This window comes from Neodiprion lecontei, chromosome 7 (genome assembly GCF_021901455.1).
Source record: "Neodiprion lecontei isolate iyNeoLeco1 chromosome 7, iyNeoLeco1.1, whole genome shotgun sequence".
NCBI lineage: Eukaryota > Metazoa > Arthropoda > Insecta > Hymenoptera > Diprionidae > Neodiprion > Neodiprion lecontei.
In genome coordinates this window covers 1,882,063-1,908,230 of record NC_060266.1, presented here as the reverse complement: position 1 = coordinate 1,908,230, position 26,168 = coordinate 1,882,063, and the positions used below count along the sequence as shown (strand labels likewise).

Sequence of the window (26,168 nt, the reverse complement as noted above, 5' to 3'; positions counted from 1 at the left end):
TTCGAAAAATCGTACATGTGAGATGATAAATCGTGGTAATTGGTACGATGCGTTCGACACTTGCGAAATTTTTTTAAACCGTGATTCGGGTACTTGATATTGCTTTCTTTGAATTTGAAGTGAGTGATAGTTCTCCACTAAACTTTCGCTTACGGTTACCCGAAAAGAAAAAAGAAAGATCATCCGGACATACTTGGTTATATGTTTATTCATTTGATTTTTTTTTCTTTATCATAAGATTTTGGTCCAATGGAATCGTAGTCGTTCAATACGATTAAACATTTTTTATTTCTTTTTTTTATTAATGTATTTTCAAGCTTAGCATCATGTCGCATCAGCGTGAAGTGAGTGTGAGAATTGAAGATCTCGAGAAATCTACGAGATCACGTGACATGAATACCAATATGCCAACATGGCGACAGTTTTTTTTTCGTTCTTCACGTCGCAGCATCGAGTTTCCTCACACTGTTATTTCGCCCGGAAAAATTGTGGATACTCGATAGTAATAAATTAACCGACGATCTTACAACCGAAAACGAATTTTTATCGGTCGACCATCCCGTCAAGGGTTGCGGCAGGGGGGAAATTCGTAGGCTATCCACTAGAAAAGCGACGTTAACGCAGTCGCGATGACGAAACGAGTGTAGAGAAAAAAGAAACTAGGTAACAAACGACGAAGAGAAACTCGTTTGAGATTATCGCCAAAGTTTAATAAAAACTTGAGCGCGCTAACCTTGTTGAAACAAATCATAGTAATAATGCCACAATGTTGAGTCGGTGTTATATTCTGTTTCCAGGTTTGATACTCCACCGATGCTCCATACTTTTGTCGGCCATATTTGAAACCAGGTGAAAGTGTGGTGGCTGCACTAGAATCGAGTACCACGTCGAATACACGGGGTGAGAGAGAGAAAGAGAGAGAGCGCGGTGGTCGCTTTTGCGTCCTTGAAAAAGTTTACGTACGTGCGTGTCTGGGGTTACGTCGAGTGTTAAATTCCTGTCGAGACATGTGCCGTCAGAGTTGAAACCCCATTGTTTATTAATATATTGTTTATTTTCTTTTTTGTTATTGCTTCGCAAGCTTTCGCGCCTCCGTAATCCGCTGAACAGTCAGACAAACACGTTATACAAACAGTGTTCCTAAAGTTTGTCTGTCCGTCGTGCGGTGTGAGCGGCCTGAACTTCTACCATTAAGTTCTTTGTGAGGTTTCCCAATTCCGCCGTCAGATGCCGACACGAGTGGCTAGCGAACGAACGCCATTTTCCACTGGTTCCAGAAGCTCTCGCGTAGACCGTGGAACAAACTCTCCGTCCAGCTGCATGAGAGTTTCTCGCCTCTCCGCTAGTCTGTGAATGCGTCGCGGTAGCTTTTCGGAGAGGAAAAGCAAATCCGCGTCTTTGTTTTCCCCGATATTCCGCGAGAGGGGTTTTCTAGCGCGTCGTGCTGCCACCTCGACTCAAGTCCGTGTCACATCACAGATCGCGTGTTCCGTCCTTACTCCGCGAGACGCCAACGCCAGTTCGGCATATTAATAAACAAACGCGAAAACGTCCCATCCTCGTCATCCTCGACGTTGTCAACGCTCCACGGCCTCCGGACAGATATCAACGATACCTCAACCGCCGAATAGGAGGACTGCACACATGACGAGGTAAGCCACTCCAATGTGTTATGCAGTTTTTAGGATGCACCTTGTCCGTGGCCTCGGTAAGCTCATCGCTAGTCAACGGGGACGGTGGGGGGTAATTTGGGGAGGGGGGAGGGGGCGATGATGAAACACTAGCATTGTGAACACAACCGAACGAGTTTGCCAATATATATGATGTGTAATGTTCATATGTGGCGTTTTGCTCGTCCACCATCTTTGTTGAAAAACAAAACAAGAGTGAGATAGACGAAGATAAAAAAAAAAAGCCGTCGCCATTCACGTGTCGAGCATGTCTGTAACGACGGTTTTCATTGAGTTGTTTTCAACGATGAGAATGTCTGAGGCTTGTCCCTGGATTGATTTTCGTACAACTCAAACAAGCCTAACCTACCCTGAATCTACGTATTATATGTAACCTAATCTAACATAAGCTGGGTCTGTACCTTAAGCTTAAAAAAAGGCTAGATCTAAGATAATCCTAACCTGACGTAAGCTTCGACTCTTATGCATCGTGAGTCTCGCTTATCGATCGCTAGCACGTGGTGGCACGACGACAACGACGTCAGGATATTACTGAAGGCGACGACGACGACGACGTAGGAACAACGTCGAGATATTTTTCCTGACCTTGATTTCTTTCATGTACCTATTTATCTTAGTTTTCTTAATTTGTTAATCACTTTTTTGTGACATCTTTTGTTTCATCCTTATCCTCCCGAAAATCCTTATATCAATCGAAACGAAACATAAGTGAAAGAAAGAAGGAAATGAGGAATACAATATGGAAACTGTAGTCAATTACGAGTAAGTATGTTATGTAGCAAAATTATTACAATATGTGATAAAATTAAACTGTTCGATAATATATAATGCAATTACACAATCTTGTCCGAGAAATTGCTAAAGAGAAAAACACGCGCCAACACTTTTGGGGTATGTTATCGAAACGAGGGATAAAAAGAGGAACAAAAATAATATGTCCTGGATCTTGCCTGAAAAAAAAATAAATAAATTAAAAAAACACGGTGAAAGAGAAAGAGAGACCCTCGATACGTTAGAACCGATTATTATGAAAGCTTTTTAAAAATATCTCTCCTCAGTTCGTAAACTTGAAGATGAAAAAGAAAATCAAAAACATCGAGGTTACATTACGTATTCGGATCCGGTTTTGACATCGTTCATACATATATACGTACCAACGTGAATTTTTGTTTTGCCTGTAATATTTATTATAAACTACGTAACATTCGAATTGACAACGCGTATTATCATACATCGTTATCATTATTGTTATCACATTACATATAAAACAATTGTAAAGTGTAATATAGTAAATTTTATTACTATTATTCTATGATTATAGTCGAAAAATTTGTGTCAAAGACAAATAGAAAGTAGGAAAATATTTAGAGGGCGCTACCAATTATTGTAATATTTTCTTATCTATTTTTATGTGTACACCTTACGGACTTATATATACATATATAATATGTTATTTTATTTTTTCGTATCGTGGTCCAATTAATCATTGTTCATAAAAATCAGTACCGAAAACGAAACAGGGACATTAAGGTGATGCGATACTCCTATTTCGATAGCAAAAACTGTTATCCAAATTTCTCCGAGACGATTGATCCTTCGGTTAAAAGACGAGGACAGCCAACTGCGAAGTTGTTGGGCGCAGTTTGCTGTTGATCGGTGAATGATTAATTGGACCACGATACAAAATAATAATAATAATAATAATAATAATAATAATAATAATAAACCAACATATACATAAGTCCGTAAGGTGTATACATAAAAATAAGTCAAAAATATTACAATAATTGGTAGCGACCTCGAAATATTTTCCTACCTCCGGCAGGTTTTTCGCAAATTTTTTGATCAGTGCCTTAAAAAAGGGTGTTAAAAAATGAACAACCACAATGTATATACACATGCATCGCGGTGGTGGGAGATCGCAGCCGTCGTTTTTTTCGTCCGCGGCGTAGGTCGGGTTTTAAAACCCACGTTAATGGCCGAGCGCGTATTCCGCGCGTTTCTCTGTTTGCTCGATAATCTATCGTACACACGTACGATCATGTACGAATGTAGATACACGCGCATGTATATCTATACAATCTAGCACACTGCAAATCTACGCCTGTCGCTAACAGGGTACTGCCGAAATTTGTTAAGACGGGTCAGGTAGGCAACTCTGGCGCCGGTATCGCAGACAGACACGTCGCGCCATCCACTCTCCAACTTCTCCGATCTCGTACGTCGTCCATTTTTTTACTTCTTCTACTTTTTTATTTCTCCATCTTTTTCGCAAAATAAGGGAATCAATTTTCATGTACAATATTTCTTCCTTGAAAATATTCCCCGTCAATCTTGTCTCTATTTTTCTCTCTCAATAATCGTGTAAGTTTAAAAACAAAATAATATCCCCCGCATTCGCACTGTGTCTAATTAAAGAAAGAATATACGTGTATGTTTGATACGCATGTGTGTGTATTCTTTTTCTCCGTCATCCGTTGGGAGAGAGAATTCAACGCAACCGTACGTCGACTTTCTAAAAATTATCTCCCCCGCCCCTCCGTAAACGGACGTTTTATACCACCGCGCTATCTATTAGACCGTGTGCAACTGTGAACACACGGTATGTGTATTATATATACAGATGTATATATACATCAAGTATACTTACGTATGTATATATAGATGCGGTTGGTTACGTGATCGGAATACAATATTCGGACAAGAAAGAACCAAAGATGAGAGAAAATAAACTTTAGTCTTTTTGGTAGTTTTTCAGTTGCACTTTGCATTTTTTTTTTTTTTTTTTTTTTTATGGGGATTTCTTTGTTGTATTTTGTTTTCGCGACTTCCTTCTATAATATACATTTGCAGTCTGGTGTTTAGAGCAAAAAACAATACATATATATATACTCTCGAGTATATACGAAAGCTCGAACCGTGCGGTGATATAATGTTTGAAATTTATTTCTCAATAATATTTCAAGCTGCTCGGCTTACATATAGATGCGTGGATATTATTAACTTTGAATGAATGTATAATAACGGTATAAATAATGATGGTGTATAATTTTAATAACTGGGCGGCGACGTCCTCGCCAATAAGAAATATATTACGTGTAATAATGTAAGTATAACGATGAAAACGAAACGAAATAATGAAATTAACAGACGGGTGGGGAAGGGAGAGATAAGAATTTACCTTGATAACATTTTATCGCCACCGTGCGTCGCTCGCCGTTCAACAGATTGCGAATAACTGACCTATTACACTGCCTGTGGATGTGTTTCTTTTTTCTCTATCTACCTTACTCTCTTACTCTCTTCCCCCCCCCCTCTCTCTCTCTCTCTCTCTCTCATATTACTGTTATCACCGGCGTTATTATTGTTCTTAATATTATCGCACACGTTTATCATCGTTGCCATTTTGACGTTGCGATGCGCTGATCACGCGCCGGTTGAATTTTTTTTCCAATGCCCGTTCGTCGTTGCTCGTTTTTTTTTTTTTTTTTTTTTCTACACGTATAACCAAATCTACGGTTATAATTTTCGGTATAAAACTTATGGTATGTATAAAGGTAAACGTTTCGCCAATCTAGTCCGTATACGTATAACGTAACGTTTCGCGTTTTTTGCATAGACAAAATCGAATGGATGATGTACAGTACCGGTTTAAATTCTATTTCTGCGCGTTTGGTTACGTTTGCTAAAATTATACATGCCGAAGTACGCGGATCACGCGGATGGAAAGAAAAAGAGGTTAGCAAAAAAAAAAAAAAAAGAGAGAGAGAATGTGTGTGTCAGAGAATGAGAAGAAAAATAATACACACGTACACGTCGAAACGCACGTAAGAGTTTTATAAGCATTTGTTATCTGTACACATATTATGAGTATGTAATAATTTGTGGGGAGACGCGATTGTAACTTTCGACGATCGTGTGACGATTTTTTTTTTTTACCGAATTTCAAGCGTAAATTTCGTTTAATTCGATTAAAAAAAATTTGAATTATCTTTGCTTATTCCTCTCTCGCTCGTTCTTTTTTCTCCACTATTCTGTCCGAGTTTTTTTTCCTTACGCAACGCATTTTTACGCATTGCGTACCGATTCTATCGATACTCATTCTACCGTATACAATATATAATACGTCTGCAGTGGGAAAAAGAAAAAAACTTGAGAAAATATCATCACTGGAATGCGTTTAAAATTTCAATGTTGTCACTCACCGTTTATGCACAGATTATACATATATGTGTAAAATTTACACTACGATATTACACGTGACGCATACATGCAGCGATCTAAAAATTCTGCGTGTGTATTTATAGACTGTAGATAAGCGTTCTAGTCTCTTCATCTCTTCTGTTTGCATGCAAATTTATATTTCGCGAATACGCCTATGTATACATGCAAGATGTAAATACATCTGTATTAGCGAGGTCAGTAATTTAAACATAGATACATGCGTATAACAATATGTATGGGGCCAAGTTTTTAGTTTCTTTGTGTCGGAATTGAAGTATTTTATTTTATTTTTTTTCTTTTTAGTTCTATTCTTTCCTACTTCCCCGATCTAAATAGATCACGTGATCGTGGAAATAATGCGATTCTGCAATCTATTTAGATCCCGGCATGTGATGAAATAAAAAAAAAAAAAAAACCAAAAACAATTCCAACGTGGAAAGATAAAAAACTTGCGAAAAAAAAATATGGCATGCTTAAAAATCATAAGATCGGTGCGAAGTTGTTAAATTTTTATAAAAATGACGTTTTCGAAATTGGTTTGACGATTTCGTTTTTTCAAATCTCATCTCGCTGGTGGATAAAAAAATTGAGATTAAAAAAAGGTAACACCGAAGTTTTGAAAAGACTGTGAGAAAAATTTTGAGACGTCTGTCAGGCTGGAAGCAAAAAGGAATGCGAAAAATTTGTAACGTGGGTATAAATATTTGTCCCTGTTCGTATTTCATTCCATATTCTGGCACCAAACTTCGCTTTGTTCGACGATTTTCTGCACGCCGTGCTGCATATGTTACTTGTACTCTTATATATATATTTGCATTTCGTTCGCGATGTTACGACGCGTTACGCGTGTTGTTACCTCGTAGCCGCGGCTTTGTACTCGACGATCCTCTATCGTATCCTATGCATACAGTGCACGAATCTATACACACGATGTGTAAACTGCGTGTTTCGAAACGAAGAAAAAGTAAGAAATGTATATTTTTCCTATCCAGTGAAATTTTTTTCCTCGTTTTATTTAAAAAAAAAAAAAAAAAAAATTTCCACCTTGCCGCTCGTTCATCGCTCACATTTTCTCTCCCTTTGTTTTCTCCTTTTTCCATCACTCCGTCTCCTTTTGCCGCGAGCTAGTATCTGTATCGACACACGTGTACGTAAGTACATGGTACGTCGATACGTGTATTTATATATACGATGTTGTGCGCGGGTGTGTTTGTACGTAAGTAACCCAATTTGTTCTAATTTCGTGCAATTGTGACAAAAAAAATTCGCAATTCAAACACGATCGCGTCATCGCTGCGATATAAGCGACGAGGAGGTTGGGAAAATGATGAAAATAATTCAAAAAACTTCCCGTCGATATATAAAAAAAAAAAAAAATAAAAAAAAAAAAACAAGAACGGTAACGGAAAAAATAATATAACATTGAATAAATATTGTAACAATGATGATACACGAATAATCCAATAATAATGACATACAAATTTGATGATGTAATTTCTTTCGTCGTCGTCGTCGATCCGATGTACTTACACCTGTTTTTGTACCTTTCTTTCTTTTTTTTTTTTATCTTTTTGTATTCAATTCTTCACCTTGTCCATGTTTTTACCCGGTTTAGTTTATCTGCTTCTTTGTCATTACCTCATCGCGGGTTGCACTCATCGGCAAGGGAAAAAAATATGACGAATCAATGAAATGCAAAGAAAAAAAAAAAAAAAAAACATTCAGTAACGTACGTTGGCTCAACGTTGATAAATTCATTTTCACCCTCACTCGCGATTGTACAGTTTCGGTCATTTTTTTTTTTTTTTTTTCTTTATTTTCATTCATTCTCCCTCATCGAATCAACGAATTTCGATCGCGCGAACAGACGATCGTAAAAAATACATTCCATAGACAAGGAAGTGATAAAACAATTTCCGCGTCTCGATTAACATACAGTTACATATTTATAGTTCTCGCGAGTATAAAATTTTTTACCCACCCTCCTATTATTTTATATATATATATATCGTCTCTTCTCAACAATAAGTTCCGAAATGTTGTTTTTTTTTCTCTTTTCTCTTTCCTTCATATTTTTTCATTTGCTAAATGAAACGCAATAATTCTTCCGTACGCGATCGTAATATCGTAGATATTTTGCTGGGATCGTTTTTAAAACTCCGCGTGTATATATATATATAAATATATTACATGTGTGTACATACGTATTATAAACACCCGAATCCTCGTTTTACATACACACCTGTAATTCACCGATTGTGCGTATTCGCTGTGTGTGCGATATTTACCGCACGTATATATATGCATATTTGTGTGTGGGTGTGTGTATATGTATATATATATATATATGTACACATCGTCGCGGCAGCAGCAGCATGCGAAAGTGAGAGCGTGATATCGACCAGGCTGTTATACAGTCTGCCTACCTCAACTCTCGCTGGTGTGGTGCCGGATGGAACATCCAGATACATTGGCGTAGAACCTTGCAAAATATCATATCAGCAGTCTTGAGTATGACCAAAAATGATCGATTATTTTTTCTCCTATTCATCGAGTATATACGATCGATTATTTTTCAAACTCGATTAATCGACAGACACTCGATTATTCTTACTCACAATCGGTTTTTGGTCTTCTACTCACATCAACTCTAAGCAATTCAATATCAATTTATTTGATTAAACTATCAGTTATTATCATTGTCGTACTTGCTGAGATACCTATTCGATATAATAAGTGAAAGATAGATGAATACTTCTACATGAAATTTCAAAGTGCTTTCAATTGTCGAAAAATAATTCCGCTATTGAGACTAGGACCTGAAATTTAGATTAGATTTAGATAGATTTTTCCTTTTTTACCTTCCATTTTCGGTTCCTCCTCATCTTCTTCTTCTCCTTCTTTCACGTGTGTAACATTCGTTGCGAAAAAAAAAACGAAATAACAACTCGGTATAAAGTACGTGTTGGAAAAATTAGGGAGGAAAAAAATCGTTGGTTCGATTTAATCGCCTTACGTATTATTCTCGGTTTTTTAACAATGAAAATTGAAAGTACCGATCATTCGAATAATTTTAGTAAACGATTGATTGGTTGATCGTTCTTCCATTTCTTCAAAAGCTCTATTTGGTGCTGGTATTACTTTTTTTTTTCTTCTTTACTTTCATTTTCGTTATTATTTATAGATATATTGAACGAGGAATAAAAATCAACGTAATCCAACGAAATTTGAATTTATGGTACGTAGAGTATCGTACAATTTTATCCACTATCTTGTTACATGCGTGAAATAAATTCTTCAACACAGTTCAGTATAATAATCTAATTCGAATAAAATTTGTTTCCATAGAAAAGTGATAAAAAAAATTTAACCCATGTAAAATATCTTTACCGGCACGAATATCAGAATTATTACAGCGTTCGGTTCTATACTTGCAGAGAACCTTTAATAATCATAGATCTTTACTTTTCAATTGAAAGAAAAAAAAAAACAAAAAATTATTGCAAGAATTGCAACTCAAATCTTTTTTCTACGGTTACGCGAAACGTTACAGTTTTAGCGAATAATTCGTTAAATGAAGTACAAAGACTTTTGAAATTAGGAAATTGTAACGTTTGAAGATGAAGTTACATTTTTTTTTTTTTTTCCTCCCTTTCATTTGTTTCAATTTTCATTGAGGCGAAATACGCGCGAACGAGTCGGGCAATTTTTATAATCGAATATTATTGGCAACCCTGTCAAGTCCTCGGTAATAATATAAAAATTACGCCTATGGGCGTCTGTTGTTTTCGGCGGACGACGACGGCGACGTCGACGACGACGGGGACGAGGACGACGACTACGTCGACGTGGAGGGCCGTGGCTGCGCGCTGCAAAAACGGCGCAGCAGTCAAGTTCAAGGCCATAGTCGGTGCTGCCGCCCCCGTCTCTCGCCTTTTCCCTCGTCTCCCCCGATTTTCTCCCTCTTTCTCGGCCACTCTCTCCTCCTGCAGTATTATAAATATTCCCGATGCTGCTGCTGCTGCTGCTGCATCATCGTCATGAGTTTTGGCGAATGGAAAGAGCCGCATGTGGCGAAGACCGAGCAACCCTGCATTCGTGTGAAACCGCGTTTTATGTGTGCAGGTTGACGAGGAAGAGAAAGAAATAAAGAAGCTGGATAAAAACGTGGAGATGAAACAAAAAAAAGAAAAAAAAAACCGCCGTTTCGAATCTTCGTGCTTTTTTATCACGCCAATTGTCGTACAGCATGTGTCATTGGAGAAAGCGAAAACATCTTTCTAGGAAAATAGTTATTTTATTCTAATGCTGTTTCTATGATGATTTGTTTTCTGTTTTCCCGAAGTCCTAGAATCTGATGATGAATTTTACTTGTAATTTATACACGCGAATTCCGCGCGAATCATTTTTGATTATTTCAGTAAATTTCTCAACTCTGAAACAGTATCATGATTGATTTTTTACACTTTAAAATCAACTGGGCAATTATTTATAAACATTGAGAGTGATTTTGAAAGGAATGTTTTTTTAAATCTTCAAAAAATTCTCAGACACTGTATCTTCTATGCTAAACATTTCTAAGACCAGGCTTATTACGGGCCGATTTTATTTCTTACTTTTTTCAGCATTTTGAATATTTTTGGTCTACTAAAAAATTGTTTAAACAGTCTGAAAATTCCCCTAAAAAATGTTCAAAAATTCCGCCTTTCGCTTAGAACGTTTCTAGACGAGTTTCAGTACAAAGTCGATGAAAAAAATCGTTCCCTGATGGAACCGGTCTTGAAATGAATTGCATAGAAAATACAATTTTTAAGAATTTTTTTGAGAATTTTAGCACAGATTTTCTTCAAAGTTACTTTAAATATTTATAAGTAACCGAGCGGTTGAATAAAGAAACTGAAAAAAAATCCAGAGTACCGTTACAGAGTTGAAACAATTGCTGAAAAAATTTGCAACAAAATCAGAAGAGTTGCGGGTCAAACGTTGGTCGGGTTCCCATGGAATTTCCCATATACGTGTGTAATTTTCTTTACGATCGGACAATTTGACGTAGGAAAAAAATTAACATGCATCATGATTGGTTCAAATACGAACCTTAAGCGATTAAAACCTTTATAAGCCTGCCTAATTACATATAATACAAGTATATTGATTGCACTCCCGGGGAAATAAAGAAAATTTTTACGTCTTCGTGCGAACGAAATTTCAGTTGTTAAAAGTAATTGCGCAGTTGCGAAAATTACTCTTATAATCGTTACAGAGAATACGTAATATACCTGCAACAAATCTTTTTATTTCCCCTCTCTCTGTAGAGATTTTTATTTATTTTTTTTTTTTTTTTTATTTTTTCCCTCGTGCACGCAGACACAATTTTTCCCAATTTTTGCCAAAATTCAAATTACACAGGTGTAACGTTGCGTACCAATCGCACTCAAATTATCCGTGAAACCCAATTAGCGGGGAAACCTGCAATTCGCTGGAAATAAAAAGTAGAATGATGGAAGGCAAAAAAAAAAAAAAAAATAAATAAAATAAATAAAAAACGAAATCTAAAAACGATTGTAATATTTTCAAAACGCCGTTATTATATTTATATTATTCATACTTATTACAATGTACGTTTTACTTTGTACGGGCGCGCGAGCTCCGAAATTTCCCGTCTGCAAAGTACGTGTATGGAAACGTGAGCTGCGGCTGTGTCTGTGAGTGCCAAAAACCCCGGGACGGAGAGACGACCGCGACGCCGGCCCATCTCGCACGTCGCGTTCGTCCGTGACCCGTAAACCCCCCCCCTCACCCCCTCATCCACCTCTCCGCACCCTCGATTTTTCGCACATTGGCGGGGGGGTGAGGTTCGTGTCCCAACTGTAAAATATTAGCAACACAACGATCATCGACTGTGCTTGGTGGAGTAGGAAAAAATAAAAAAAAAAAAATTTACCCACGGTGTAGAAAATCGTTCGGTATGTTACTTTTTATGTACACATTGTAGTGTAACTAATGAAATAATAACGAATAATCGGAAGGTGGGAAATAAGTTTGTAGCTTGCACAATTTTATTTTATTTTCTTCTTCTCGTAACTAAAGTATCAGCCTCGAGTTAAATTCGACTCTTCTATTACTGGTTTTTTTTCGTTGTATTACAATATATACGAGAATGATTGAGAATGGAAGAATTTTCTCGAGAGATGTTTTGAGAAATTACAAGGTGCGGTGGTGAAAAATCAAAAAAAAAAAATTAATTTTTTAACGATACTCGGGTGCATTTTTTTTTTTTTCTATTTCTAACGCGAGAGAGATTGTAAGATAAGGCCATTGTCGAAGGGTTTCGTTGTTGCCTCTGTTGGTAATTGCAAACCATAACATGGTCGATTAGTTCGTTCGCGTTTCGTGTGCAGTCTGTATTTATATTATATTATACCATGTACACAGCTCTCTAACAGGCGTCTATATGCGGGTGTATTTGCTTTTCAAATCGTTGGCGTAAGCCGTTGTTTAACGGATACACATCATTTATTAGATTATACTTGCACGTAGGGATACATTTATTACACACGTAGGTGCATTAATCATCGTAGTGTGTATATGTAAATACTTTGTTAGATTTAAACGGATAAACGAAAACTTAATTAAGGGTCATTCGTTTATTGATTACTCCCCGCTCTCAGTTTCTCTATTTTTCATTCTATGCTACTCTCTGGGCTAGAGAATTTCTCGCATGCCAATATTATACAGCACAGACGCAGCAGGTCTTGGAGAATTATAATATTTGCGTGTATCGAGCCCGCTTGAAATAGTTTTGCGACAATCGCATCGTAGAAATTTTAAAATTCTAAAAATAAAAACATTCATTAAAAATATGATGTTAGTCAAGTTGACAAAATTCTCTTGTTGTTTTCATCTTCCTGCACAGACCTAAAAATAGAGAGAAAGAGAAAAATAGATAAATTCGTATGTGCAGTCAGATGAATGTATATTGTTATTATCACGTGTGTGTCCGTGACAATTCGCGTACGTAATAATTGGAGTTTACCGAATCCGAGCTGATCGTCGGAGAGCGTAATTTCATTTTGTCGCATATTTCTACTGGGTAGGCGACGTTGAAACGCATTATCCTAGGTGCTGTTGTCTACCAAAGTACAGATTCGTCGTATCTGTATATTGTTATTATCGCGAAAAACTTATCTTCGATTAAATTTTGCTCCACTTATAAAACATGCATGCAATATTATCGTGTAAGGAGTGCGGCAGAACCGCTTTTGCAGACGTACCGAGCCGATATTTTATTCCTTCAGTTTCTATCGGCTTTTAAAATTTCGTAGGTAAACTAAAGACCGAGAATGAAAAGAGATCGGAAATCTATGTAACTACTAAAACGAAACGTGGGAACGAATGAAAAGAAACCGTGGCTTTCAAGATTCCGATACGGTCAGGGTTCGATTTGGCGGGGAATCTCCTGTCGATTATATCGGTCCGTTTGAAAGACGGCGACGATAAAAACTCAGGCTGGTAACAGAACTGGGAAATCAGGGAATTCTTGGAAGCTTGGGGAAATCTCAGGGAAATTCGTGAAATCCTCATCGAAATTAGGAAAATATCGTAAAGATATTTCTGCTTTGTTTGCGAATATTTTTTCCCTGTTTAGTAATAATAACAAACGAAAAATTGAATAATTTTTCAATTTCTACTTCGATGTAACAGCTGCTTAATTTAATTATACCAATATCTGCTAATTATCTTAAACACTAATTACGCGACCATTTCCGAGGCATGACAGTAGGAATAATTAATGTTAAAAAAAGTGGGGGTAATTTTGTGAAAACAGATTCTAAGGGTGTAGTTCCCAAAAGGTCCATACCTCCGATCAACTTCAAATTTCGTATACCCGTGTATTTTGACTAGCTGATCATCGCGAATATGATAGTGAAAATACCCGCAAATTTGATTGTCAAGGTCAAAACTGACAAGAATCAGTTTTTCTATTTTCTTTCGATGAGCGTCGATCTTGGAGAAAAATGTTTTCCACAAAATTCGTAGCCTATATTAAACCTGATCGCTTATGTTTCATAAGTGTTTGTCTGAAGTCATATGATTTTTTTTTTCGAGAAAATTTTGCCAACAACCTGACAATTTTTGCGAGTTTTGTACACTCCGATTTCCGTCGCGGCCCTGATTAAATCGAGACGGACACACAATACACACACGACGACGAGGATGACGACGAGGATGATTAGGAGCCGCTGCGAAGGCCGGGAATTGGGGGAAAAGGAAGGAGCGAGAGGCGCGAGAGGCGCGGCGGCGTTGGCGGCAGGCGGCGTCTCCAATTGGAGAGGGAACGGCCGGCCGGCCGAAGCTCCAGTAGTAAAGTCTAGTCGAGATCGGGCGCGCGGCGCAACGCACGCAACGTAACGCAACGCGACGAAACGGAACGGAACGAAACACGCAGCGAAACGCAGCGAGACGCAGCGAAACGGGCGTCACACAGAGACGCCGAATTCTCGGGCGGCGCGCCGGCGACGTTCAGTTTTTCAGTAGATACGGTACCGTCGAGTTCAGACTCGCCGCGCGAGGCCGAATCTTCGCCCGTCTCTGCCGTTTTCACTGCCCCGTTTCAACTTCGCAGTACCTGCACTCCCTCGCCTTTGAGAAACCTTTCCGTTTTTCCCTCTGCGATCTCCTTCCTTTCCTCCCTCCCTCCCTCCCTCCCACCCTCACTCCTCTATCTCACTTTTTCCGATCGTCATGCGCGCTTCTGAAAAATTGTTAATACCAATCACCGAGCGCAACGGCGACTATAACAATAATACAGGGTGTGCCAAATCGGTCAGTGTTTCTTCGTTGCTGTTTTTGTTTTTGTTGATCTCGGCCGCGTTGCCGATTTCAAACGGTGCTGAGAAACCGATCGGTTGACAGTCGAGGGGTCGAGTTTAAGCAATTAATAATACCGTAGACGTAGATAGATAATTTACACAACAGAACAAATACAATAATAATAAAAACAAATTAGCTAAACTGCTTATTCTCGTGGTGCGAACGAGAGACGATAAAGCGAACCAAGGAAAGTGAACGAGTTTCTATGGACGAAATAAACAAGTGTTGAGTTCTTACTTTTTCTCAAGTTTCTTCGTTTTTTTTTTTTTTTTTTTTTTTTCTTTTTCTTCCTCCCTTCGGAGCAACAACTTATATCGACAGTTTCTGTTTTGATTCGGGTGTTGACTCTGCTGGCGGATCGCTACACCGGTCTTCTGATCTTCGACTACGGATTTACCTGAAATACGTGTTTTAATGTACCCCGGAGTCACCTGCGACACCACCATGGATGCGTGGATGTACGATGTGGTATGTCACGAAACTGTCTCTAACTAAACGTATATTTATTTTTCATATTTATTCTCATTGTTTCCGTTTGTTTATTTATTTAATTTTTTTTTTCTCCGTTTTGTTTCGGACTATTTTTCTTGTCGCCCTCCCCCCCCTCCCCCCCATCTTGATTGATCGAAAATTTCACTTCGTAATCAAATTATCCAAGTTACGCGTACATTTTCCTCTTCTTCGACTTCTTCTTTTTCCTCTTCGACTGTACTGCTTGTCGTCTCTATAAATTTTTATTCAAATGACGAGTGTACAGCGGGGAAAAACGAGGTAAAAAAAAAAAAAAATAAATTATCATTCCGAATTTTTTATGATGCACTGCACGATATCGCGCTAAATTAAACGGTTTGGCGTCGCACGCCGACTGGCGATCATGCTAGAATAAGAAGAGGAAGGCCGGAGAGGCGAAAAACGAAACAGATTATTAAAAAAAAAAAAATGTTAACTCGAGTCGCTACATCTTGTACCCGTACAAACATACGCGCACAAACGCATACACGACTAGTATAATACATCTCTTTGTTTACGTTTAAGTTTCTTTCGGAATATATTAACGCGCGGATGTAGGCATGTATGGATGTACGTATGTGAACATATATATATATATATATATAAACACATATGGATCTACGTATTTATGTATAACATTTCGGTATTCCCAATTTCACGAACAAGAATAACAATAAGACACTATAAAATGCGAATAATATGTAATTATGCAGTCGCAAGTTGTACACTCATCCGTCTGTTTATACATACATCTATATGTACAGGGTTTGTACGCACAGGGAAAACCTGGAAAACTCGGGGAGTTTCTTACAGCAGGGAAAATTCAGGAAAAAGTCAGGGAATTTCTAAAATAAGACTGGAATTTTAAGTTTCTTGAAGAAATAAACTCGTTCTTATACGTACGTTACTTGATATGAAACCTCCTTCCGTTTTTTTCTTACTGAAAATCGCTGGCTGTTGTTTGTAAATTAGTAGTCGGACAGTAAATTAATTACTAGGTAATATTGAAGGTATTAGTATCAATATGCAAAAAAATTGTCATTAATCAGCGGCATATTTCTTGGAAGGTTACTGAAAAAAAATCCTATTTTCAGACTGGAACACCTGGAATAGTCAGGGAATTTCGGATTCCAAAAAGCGTACGAACCCTGATGTAGAAATCCATGTACGTACAACGGTGCATACGGTATTAAAATACGGCATGAGTTGTTACGACACGTTTTTAATGTTTTTTTGTCTCAAATTTTTTTATCGCTGCCGGCAGGCGTAACGTTTTTACATCTTTTTTTCTCTCTCTCTCTTCTTTTTCGGTATTCATTTCTTTCCCCCTCTCCATCCCTCATCTCATTATCGGAATTGTTTCTCCGTTTAATTTTTACCGTTCGATTATCATGAATCGAACTTCTCGCCTCGTCTATGCTTTCTTATTTATTTATTTATTTATTTTTTTCCATCTTCTTTCCGTTCCGTTTGTTTTTTCTCTTAACCATTTTCTAAAACCCTATCGACCTTACAATTTCAATTCAATTCGTCGATTCCGCCGCGCGTATCTTTTTTTCCTCTTGCTTCGTTTGTTTATTTATTTTTATCTTTTCCTCCTCAATCGTCGCTTCTTTTACTTCCTTCGCCGCGCTCTCTTTTCGTATCGTTTAGTTTGGCTTCTCTCGTCGTTCTTTTTCTTTTTTTTTTTTTTCCCCCGCACAACGTGCTCCGCAAAGCATACAAGGCAGGCGAGAATGGCGACAACGATGATGATCACGGATCGTTTCGATATACCATTTGCAGCGGCGGCTCGGTTACGTCAGGCTTAATTATTTCATTAACATTGACACTGCAACATCGCGGTGATGGTAACAGTGTGAATACAGTGCTGCCGGTGGGTAGATTTACATACAACATTCAGATACCGTGTTATGCAGTTTGTTATACCATCATCGATAAATCTAGACTCAACCGAATTTTGCCACATGGTTATTATCATCGCCGTTGTTGTATATCAACATTTTTCATAAACTGTAATAATGCAAAATAGGGTCACGCAGAGCTTCTCGTGTTTTTGTCAATTTGCACGATACTTTTCATTTCCGACTACTTAATTCTTTTTTCACTTAATTTTTCACACGCGCGATTTATGTTTTATTCTTGCCCGGCTACCCACACCTAAAAAAAAAAAAAAATACTTGCGTTTAATTTCATTTAATCTAATCTAATCTAGTCCAATGCAACAGCCGTATTATTTGTAATGCCATGGATACGTTATAATATATTATACGTGCATAGAACGTTCTTTTACCTCAGTTACCTCTTTCATGGATGAAAAATTCAAGGCGAAGTAATCTATGTATAATAATATTTTCTCTTCTATTATCTTACCTCTTTTTCTATCTGTCCACGTTACTTTATACCTGTATCTACAATTTTCTTTTCTACGCCGTTCTATCACGAAAATTTCTACAACCCCTGATAATTTTCTCTTACAAATCATCCAATTTTCTATTGTTCGCAATTTTATTTCCATCTCCGTCGTCCTCAAACACACACACGCTCATTTTGGTACAAAGGTTTAATAATAATCTTTCTCATTTTACACGCTTCTACGTAATAATACATACACAAATACAGGCATGTATTACAGTATATAACCGATGTGCTGTATGTATGTATATATTTTTTGCATTTTCGACCTGTTATTTTTTTTTTTTTTTTTTATACCTTATTTTTTTGTACGCGCGTATTCATATACAGATAAATTGTTAGGTGTATATATATATATATATATATATATATATATATATATATATATATATATGTATATATGTATATGCGTACATATATACATGGGTGTGGTATAAATACCTGTGCCAGCTGTGTACAGAGAATGAGAAAACTTGCTGGAAGACAGACATTATAATGTGTATATATATATATATATATATATATATATATATACACACACGTATGTACATACACACACACATATGTATATTTGTACGTTTAGGTACGGAGTTGAAAAAAAAAAAATAAAAATAGTGGGTTATAAAATTTTTGCCCACCACAAATTGCCTTACACGATGAAATCCCCGTCGTTATACGTACAATAGCCGTGCAACAATATTATACATGTTGCGTATAGGTGTGTGTATAAAATATTTATATACCTGAGTTAGATACCCGAGCTATTATATGTTCGCCAATTATTTATTGTGTATCGCGTATCGCGTGAGAATATGTAGGTATAATGCAATTACTTGTACAGGGATGTGGGCGTAATGTGAGCATGGGAGGTGGCGCATGTGTATGTATGTGTGATTCATGTGCGGTGCTAAAAGTGACAAGGAAGGAAAGGGCGAAAGAGAGAGAGAAAGAGGGGGGGGGAGAGAAAGTGATAAGGTGACGAGGAAACTCTACTACCGTGTGCCTTTCAACGTTGTTTTGTCGCGATCTAACCCTGAACTTACATTCTCATGTCCTTGTACGTTACGTTACGTTGCGTTGCATTGCGTTGCATTGCGTTAAGAGAACAGCTGAAACACGAGGTGATTTATGTATGACGATTAAGCCAAGTCATCTCTCGTTAATATGCGCATGCGCATACGTGTGCGTATTATTTATATATGGGCTATTCCACCAAACCCCGTACGCAAATCGGACCTCCGTTTTTGATGATTCGTTTTTTTTTATTATTATTATTATTATTTAGTTGTCGACAAAGAGATTTCTCGAGTATGAAAGAGCTCTGGGTTTTTCTAATTATTGAATTTTGCTTGGAAATTATTCAATCTAATTAAACGGTTCAAACGATGCCTTGAAAAAAAAAAAAATACAAAAACACGGAAATTTGATGAATTTTTCTTGAACGATGAGCATTTTTTTTCTCATTAGTCATTTTTAGCGAGAAATTCAGAAAATAAAACTTGAAATGTCAATTCCACCATGTTTCCTATCGTTTTTTGAAAACATTTTTGAACCGTCTAACTAGATTTGAAAATTTCGACGAAAAATGTGATAATTAGGAAAACCCGTGTGAAATGAAGTCAGAGATTATTCGTACTCGAGAAATCTTTTTATCGACACCAAAATAACGTGAAGAAACGGTGAGAGTCAGACGCTGGTCGGGTTCGCATGCAATTTTGAAAATTGATCGATGGGGATCGATCAAGGAAATTAGATTAAGAAAATGATTTAAACTGCGACGCGAATTCGACATTCACTTAATCCCATAAGACTTTAATTATATTCGAGGTTCAGAATATCGATTTTCAGTCTTTTATATGCCTGTATCAATTATACACTGCAGGAATTTCCTCAGCGCAATCAAAGTGGTGGTCGTGTCTGCAGTACTGGTATATATCCAAAAAAAATAAATCGAACAAAAATTGATAAATGTCCTATATATGATAATGATTATTATCGAGTTAGTCGGGAGGGTGACAAAGAAGGGAGCTTTTGAGCTTGCGCGGTTCTCTGTTTCGTTTCGTTTTTTTTTTTTTTTTTTCTGTCTCCCTTTCTCTCTTTCTCTTCCTCTTTTTATCGTTTTCCACGAAACTAGTCGCAATGATATCGGTGTAAGAAAAAGAAAGGAAAAGAACCGAACAGAACAGTATAGAATAACCGTCAATAGGGAAAAAACCATCAATAGGGAAAAAATAAGGGGAAAAAAAAAACCAAAGAAGAATGAAAAACTTTGAAAGGAAAGTAATAAATAGCGTCAACGATACAATGATCATACACTCACGGTAAACGTCGAACGCCGGGAATGAAGCGAAGTTGAGACGCGGCTTCAGGGCGCAGGTCCCAGTCGCGAAAAATAAATGCGGCAAAAAATATGGTGCAAAAAGATTCTGCGTCACCGTTCTAGACGTGAGAGGAAGGACGATGTACCGTAGAGAGCGAAACTGAAAGAAAGAGTGAAAGTGAGAACGAGAGTGAGAGGAAGAGTGCGAGTGGAGTGGAGTAGAGTGGACTGGCTCTCTCATTGTGTATCTACGAGTAGATAGGTATACGATGCACGGTGCGTTCCGTGCAATATCACGAGGTTGAAGTTTGTAGGGTTATAGGGGAACGATGTATATTTTTTGGAGGGGAATGATCGTAAAAGTTTTGCAAAATTTGACGATTTTTCGGAACTTCGGTGAACTGGGTTAAAGCAAAAGACGCTTACATTTTACGATCTCTCGACTACTACCGTGATCGGAGTAATTTTAAACTGACAAACAAATGTAAGTGATATTTCGTCGTGTTACAAACGTTGCTGTATATAAACTTCAACCTCATCCAAAATTTAACAAAGTATACAACTTGACAGTTGCAATTGTTTTGGATATCATTTCTTGCATTTCTATAAATATGTATGTGTTTTAAAAAAAACTGGTCGACTCGGGAAATGTTATGCGATATTTTTTTCCTTCTTGATTATCGATGCAGAAGAGGGAGTGTATTGTCAGAAACGAACGGTTACTTTCCCATATTGTTTAGTCTCGGAAATTAGAATGACTACGCAATTTTACACAATATCGGATTTTCAGAAACATGGAAATTTAATTTGCCAACTTTTAAAACATACCAGAAAATTTTTGTGAAGAATAGTCAAAGTATGGAAAGTTACGAGTAAGAATTTAAAATTAGATGAAACACAAAATCATCGGAATAACAATTGTATATAACACAAGTATAGAAATTCTCTTTGCCTTCTATATTTTGGCTTCCTATTATTCTTTTCTTTAAAAATTTCATATTTTCCTATTCTTCCAATTTCTATTGTTACGACTCCGATTTCTGTCCCTCGTCAAACGCCCGCATCGTCAATATCACCCATATATTTTGCCAATGAATGTTTCTTCTTGAGTAACGTGATCAGGAAAAGGGAAGAATTTTGAAAAAAAAAAAAGAAAAGAAAAAATAATATATATATCGCACGAAATGGAAGAAGCAAATTGAAAGCGACACCGCATCGGCGGTGGGTTCGATTTCCGCGGAATCTCTCACAGTTGCGATTCTGCGTGGCCCCGAGACGACAGCAGCGCGCGACGCACGCCGTCGGGACGCTATGGAACACTCGAGCAAAATGGTTGGACGAGGTGTGGTGGGGGGTGGAGGGTGCGGTGGCCGTGGCGTCGAGAGGTGGCAAGTTTAAGGCCACGAGACGTCGGTGACGTCACACACCTCAACCCGGGCCGACGATCCTGACCTTGTACAATGTGTAACCAAATTCTCTCTCCTCTCCTCTCCCTTCTCCACCCCACCCATTTTTTTCGCGCGAATAATAATCACACGTTGGTGCATATTCGCAGGGTCGCAGACATTTTTCGGTTGGCCGTGAGAGCGGTTATTTTTGTCCGAAATTTATCCAGTAGTTTCATTGCCATTATTCGTGTTTGTTATTAACCGTCGATATTATCGACCTCGACGTTATCGGCGTTACCGTTACTCTTCTTATTATTCATGTTATCGTTAATTTAGCTGTTATCATTGCTAAGATTATTTCTATTATCATTATTATACCTGCCGTCTCGAGGACGGGGGAAAATCCCCGCCCTTATTAGAAAAATAAATTGTGAAGAAAAATATATATCGCCGAAATAGTATGAGCCACATCTTGTGCAGCGATTGTTATACATTATTATTATTATTATTATACCTACGGTATGCGCACGTGACGCATGTAGCTAAAAATTTTTCTGCGCGTACCTCGTTTTTCTATATCTGTTTCTTTTCATTTTTCTCTGCTGATATTTCTCTCTCGGTACTTTGCTAGTTTGCATTTATCCTAGTATTTATTTTTAATTTTAAACTCGTCTCTGCAATGTTTAAGCCTCGGTATGTATTTATACACACATTGTTACATACCTATATTACATACAGTCAAGTTTAAGTTTGGTTAGGCTAGGCTAGTGTCTAGCCATTCTTGTTTCCTTTTCATCTTTTGCTCTCTTTATCATTTTTTTTTTTCTCACTCCTCTCAAGGTTCATCGATTCGTTCCTTCTCTCCGTACCTAGAACCGGGAGAAACTGCTTTTTTCTTTTATTTTTTTTTCACCCGAGTTCTCTTACCTCCTCATTATAATTCTATTCTCATTTCGTTTTCATTAATCAAAATCAACGGAACGGAGCGAAGTAATATAATAATATAAATGGTATGAAATAAATGAAAACGAAAATTGGTGGCACAGCATATGGGGTTTATACCCAAAAATCCTGCACAGACTCTTACTGAATGTCTTATTTTCTTTTCCTTTTTTTTTCCCCAGTCTTACTTTTTCTACGCGTGTATTAAACATTATTCTTGATTTTTACAAGGTTAAACTTTGTCGCGTCTTCATTCAGCGAATAGTTATAAATTTACTTACTGGAAACAAATTCCGCAACTGCAATGAAACGTATAGAAAGGTTCTTGGGAATTTTTTATCCTTTCTCTTTTTCTTTTACATTTTTTTTTTTTTTTATGTTTTCTGCACCCAAGCCTAACAGACCTCGGGAAATATTTTTGATATCGTTATAGTAATTATTTCGTAAAGCTGCGTATCAGCTGTTCACATATACCGATGATCTACGTCCTGCATCTCTTCACTTCTCGAAGCTATTGTTTGCAAGAAGAGAGAGAGAGAGAGAAAAAAAATGATAATAAATAAATAAATAAATAAATAAAAAACGTTGTTTTTCCGTTTTCATGGTCATTGTTTGCACGAACGTTGTGTTCCTTTGCTCTGCTCGTGTTTGTTTTTTCTTTTTTTTTTCTTTCTTTTTCTCCCCACCTTCAGTTATTTTTTGATTTTTTTTTTTTCCTCCTCTTCTCTTTACACCCGTTTGTTTTCCTCTCCGGTGTATAATCTCTTTTCCTTTCGCGGTTTCTTCATCGCGTTTAATGGCGAAGCTTTGGTTCTCCTCTCGCCTTGGGTCTCGGTCTCGGTCTCGTCACGTCTCGTCTCCTGACCTAGGATACGCGCGAATGTCGCGTTACGCGGGGCTTGCCAGAGCGAGATTGCACACTTTGCACTCACTTTGTACCGTGTCGTGCGATTTTTGGCCGAGGTTAGGCTCGTAGATTTTTCGGCCCGCAGGTATGCATACACTACACACCTACAGCGCTTTACGCGCATGCGTCCGCGCGATCCGCGCTGCGATAATACCGACTGAGCGCGTATGCGTGCATCCACGAAACTTCCTTCAATTGTACGTACATAAATCAGGAACATGAGCCTTGGTGTACAAACGGCGATATGCGCGAAAAATAAAATGAGAGGTGACGCGCGGTGATTTTTTTTTACCAATTTTTTTTTTCGCGTCTACTTTTTTTGCGCATCTCTCTCCTTCTCTCTCTTGTTATCGGTATTTTTGGCGGCGGCTTAGCCTTGAGATTCGTCCAAAACGCGACTACGTAGACACCGTGTTACGTATACCGTAGATTAGAGAGAGAAAAAATGTAAAGAGAAAGAGAGAAGGAGAGAAGAGCAGCACATCTGTCGCAACAGTAAATCGCTTGTTGTAACACCAGAGACGGATACATTTTTTTTTTTTTTTTTTTTGTACAGTAGGTACGCAATACGTGTACGATATAAATTTTTCAACTTTTTTTTTCTCAAACTTATATTTTAGATTACGATGCTACGAATTTTTACCGTACACACGGAGTAAGAGTAAAGAGAAAAAAAGAAACAACAACAGGAAAGAACGGAACGGAGTTTTTAATTTATTTCGTAAGATTTGGTTGCGTAAAGTTTTTTTTCCCGACGCGCCTCATCGTACATCATTGTATATGAAAATGGGAGAAAATTCTATCCATCGCATTATTTGGTATAAATTGTCAATTTGAAGATAAGGAGATTGTCGCGTCGCCGCCTGCGTCATCCGGCGGTAGATGATAGACACATGAAATTCTAATATCCACGACGTTGTCGTCACTAGATCGTTGAATTCCCATTGAAATTCCGAATAAAAGATAACAAAATCTTTAGACCGAAACTAGCGCCGCCTGGCGGAATTCTCGAGGCTTGACCCTGACCTGACATAACCTCACCGAACGTTGCATAAAGCGCATCCTTGAGATTGAAGTAATTAATTTACCGATTGATTTTCCTCTCGAATAATAGATGACGTTTTAACGACACGTTGCAGTTGCAGAGGAAAGAAATTGCTTGTAACGAAGCAAGGAAGTGAGTTGTAAGAAACTAAGGAAGGCCGTATACATTTGCATACTTAATTATACTCACATTGATACATCAATTAATTACACGTGTGTTATTATTTATTCGGCGTATACCTTGGATGGCATCGATCTATACATATTTATATACGTATATTATATACGCATGCAAAAACACACATGCATGTACAAATCGTTTGGTGTAAAGTTCTAACTGTTCATAACTGTGATAACTTATCCGTAATGGAGCGCGAGAATTTCACATTTATATTTATAACTATGGGTAGCTGTGTAATTACGTACGTACACGTATACACGGGATGTTTTATAACGTGAAAAGAGCTGCACGACGACGAAAACAGCAAACAATATTGTAATAAAGTCAGCGTAGTTGAATGAATCGAAAAAAAAAAATAAAAATTTTTCTAACTCGTTTTACTCCTCGCCCTGATCATCCATTCATCCTTTTCTCAAATTTCTTTCTTTCACTCTCTTTCGTTCTACTATCCGTTTTCTCTTTTCTTTTCATAACGTTGTCGAGAAAACATTACGAAAAGAATAACGCGGCAAACCTTACTTCCCAAAATTCTTTTTATTACCGAATTTTTCATTTTCACTTTTCGACATGGCGATGAGAAAAAAACGTTCTTTTTTTTTTTTCACGTCTTGTTTTCAATTTGTTGCACGTACAACACACGTCAAGTTTACCGTACGCGTATCAACAATAAGAGAAAATAAAAAATAACTCCGCGAACTTCGATATTGCGAGTAAGTATCGCGTGAAATTTGCAAGCTCTGGAAAAAACAACAACGGAACGAAACCAAAAAAAAAAATCAACAACAAAATAAAAAAAAAAAAAAAATACTAACCCGCTGAACGGGCAACGGGGCGGGGGGTGGGGGGAGGGGCGAGAGGAAGACAAACATGAGGAGATTAGCTCTCTAATTGCGATACGGTGCGTCTGGGTTGGTGTGCAACGTACGATCGTAATACTTTACGACGAAAATTCGCGAGTAATGGCCGCTAGGCGCTATCTCTAAACAGTCCTCCCCCCCCCCCCCCTCCCCCACGCCGCTCACCCCCCTCAACCCTGACTCTCCGCACCTCGCGATTTGTATCAGATCCCGCGGCGGCGGCGGCGGCGGCGGTGGCGAAGGCGGAGGTGGAGGTGGAGGTGGAGGTGGAGGTGGAGGGGGAGGCGGAGGTGGGAGTTGACGGTGGCGGGACGCCACGACCTACCACAACGCTCAACGACACTTCAAGGCCACCCGCGTTGCGAGAGGGAAACCCGACGGCTGGCTCTCGGTATCTCGTTCTCTCCTCTCTTTCCTCTCCTCTCCTCTCCTCTCCTCTTCTCTCCTCTCCTCTCCTAGCCTCTCGTCGTGTTCTCATCGTGGTTTGCCGAAAAATATTGGCGAAATAATAAATACGCTCGCAGTACACCGTCGTCGCGGTTATAGGACTAATTTTTTATTTTTATTTATTTTTTTTTCACCCCTCCTCCCTTCCCTTTTCGTTTCGCACTTTTTTTTTATTTAACGCGAGTCCAGAGACCGTACGTCGTTTATAAATGTAAGGGGGAAGGGATAAGGAGAGGGGAAGTTAAAAAAAAAAAAAAAAAAGAAGGAAAAAAGTAAAAAGAAACACAACGCCCACATCGGTATTTGTTACCACGAATTCGAGTAATTGCGGCAGCGGGTTCAAAAATAAAAGTTACGAGAGTTACCCTAGT

General features: G+C 38.0%; 1 protein-coding gene across 3 annotated transcripts in view; it reads left to right on the top strand.

Annotated features, from left to right (window-relative positions):
- Nucleotides 1–350: 350 nt before the first annotated feature.
- The window catches only part of LOC107219216 (steroid hormone receptor ERR1), a 37,565-nt gene continuing 11,747 nt past the window's right edge, over nucleotides 351–26,168 (top strand). Inside the window, exons 1-2 of one of the 3 annotated variants that reach the window (XM_046744908.1) lie at nucleotides 351–663; nucleotides 798–1,652. Coding sequence is in view for 2 of the 3 variants with exons in the window: in XM_046744906.1 (XP_046600862.1) it covers nucleotides 15,201–15,254 (54 nt within the window). In the remaining variant the exon portion in view is untranslated. Of the gene's footprint in view, nucleotides 664–797; nucleotides 1,653–14,281; nucleotides 15,255–26,168 lie in introns of those variants that run through there. The other 2 variants (XM_046744906.1, XM_015657370.2) reach the window with 2 other exon arrangements.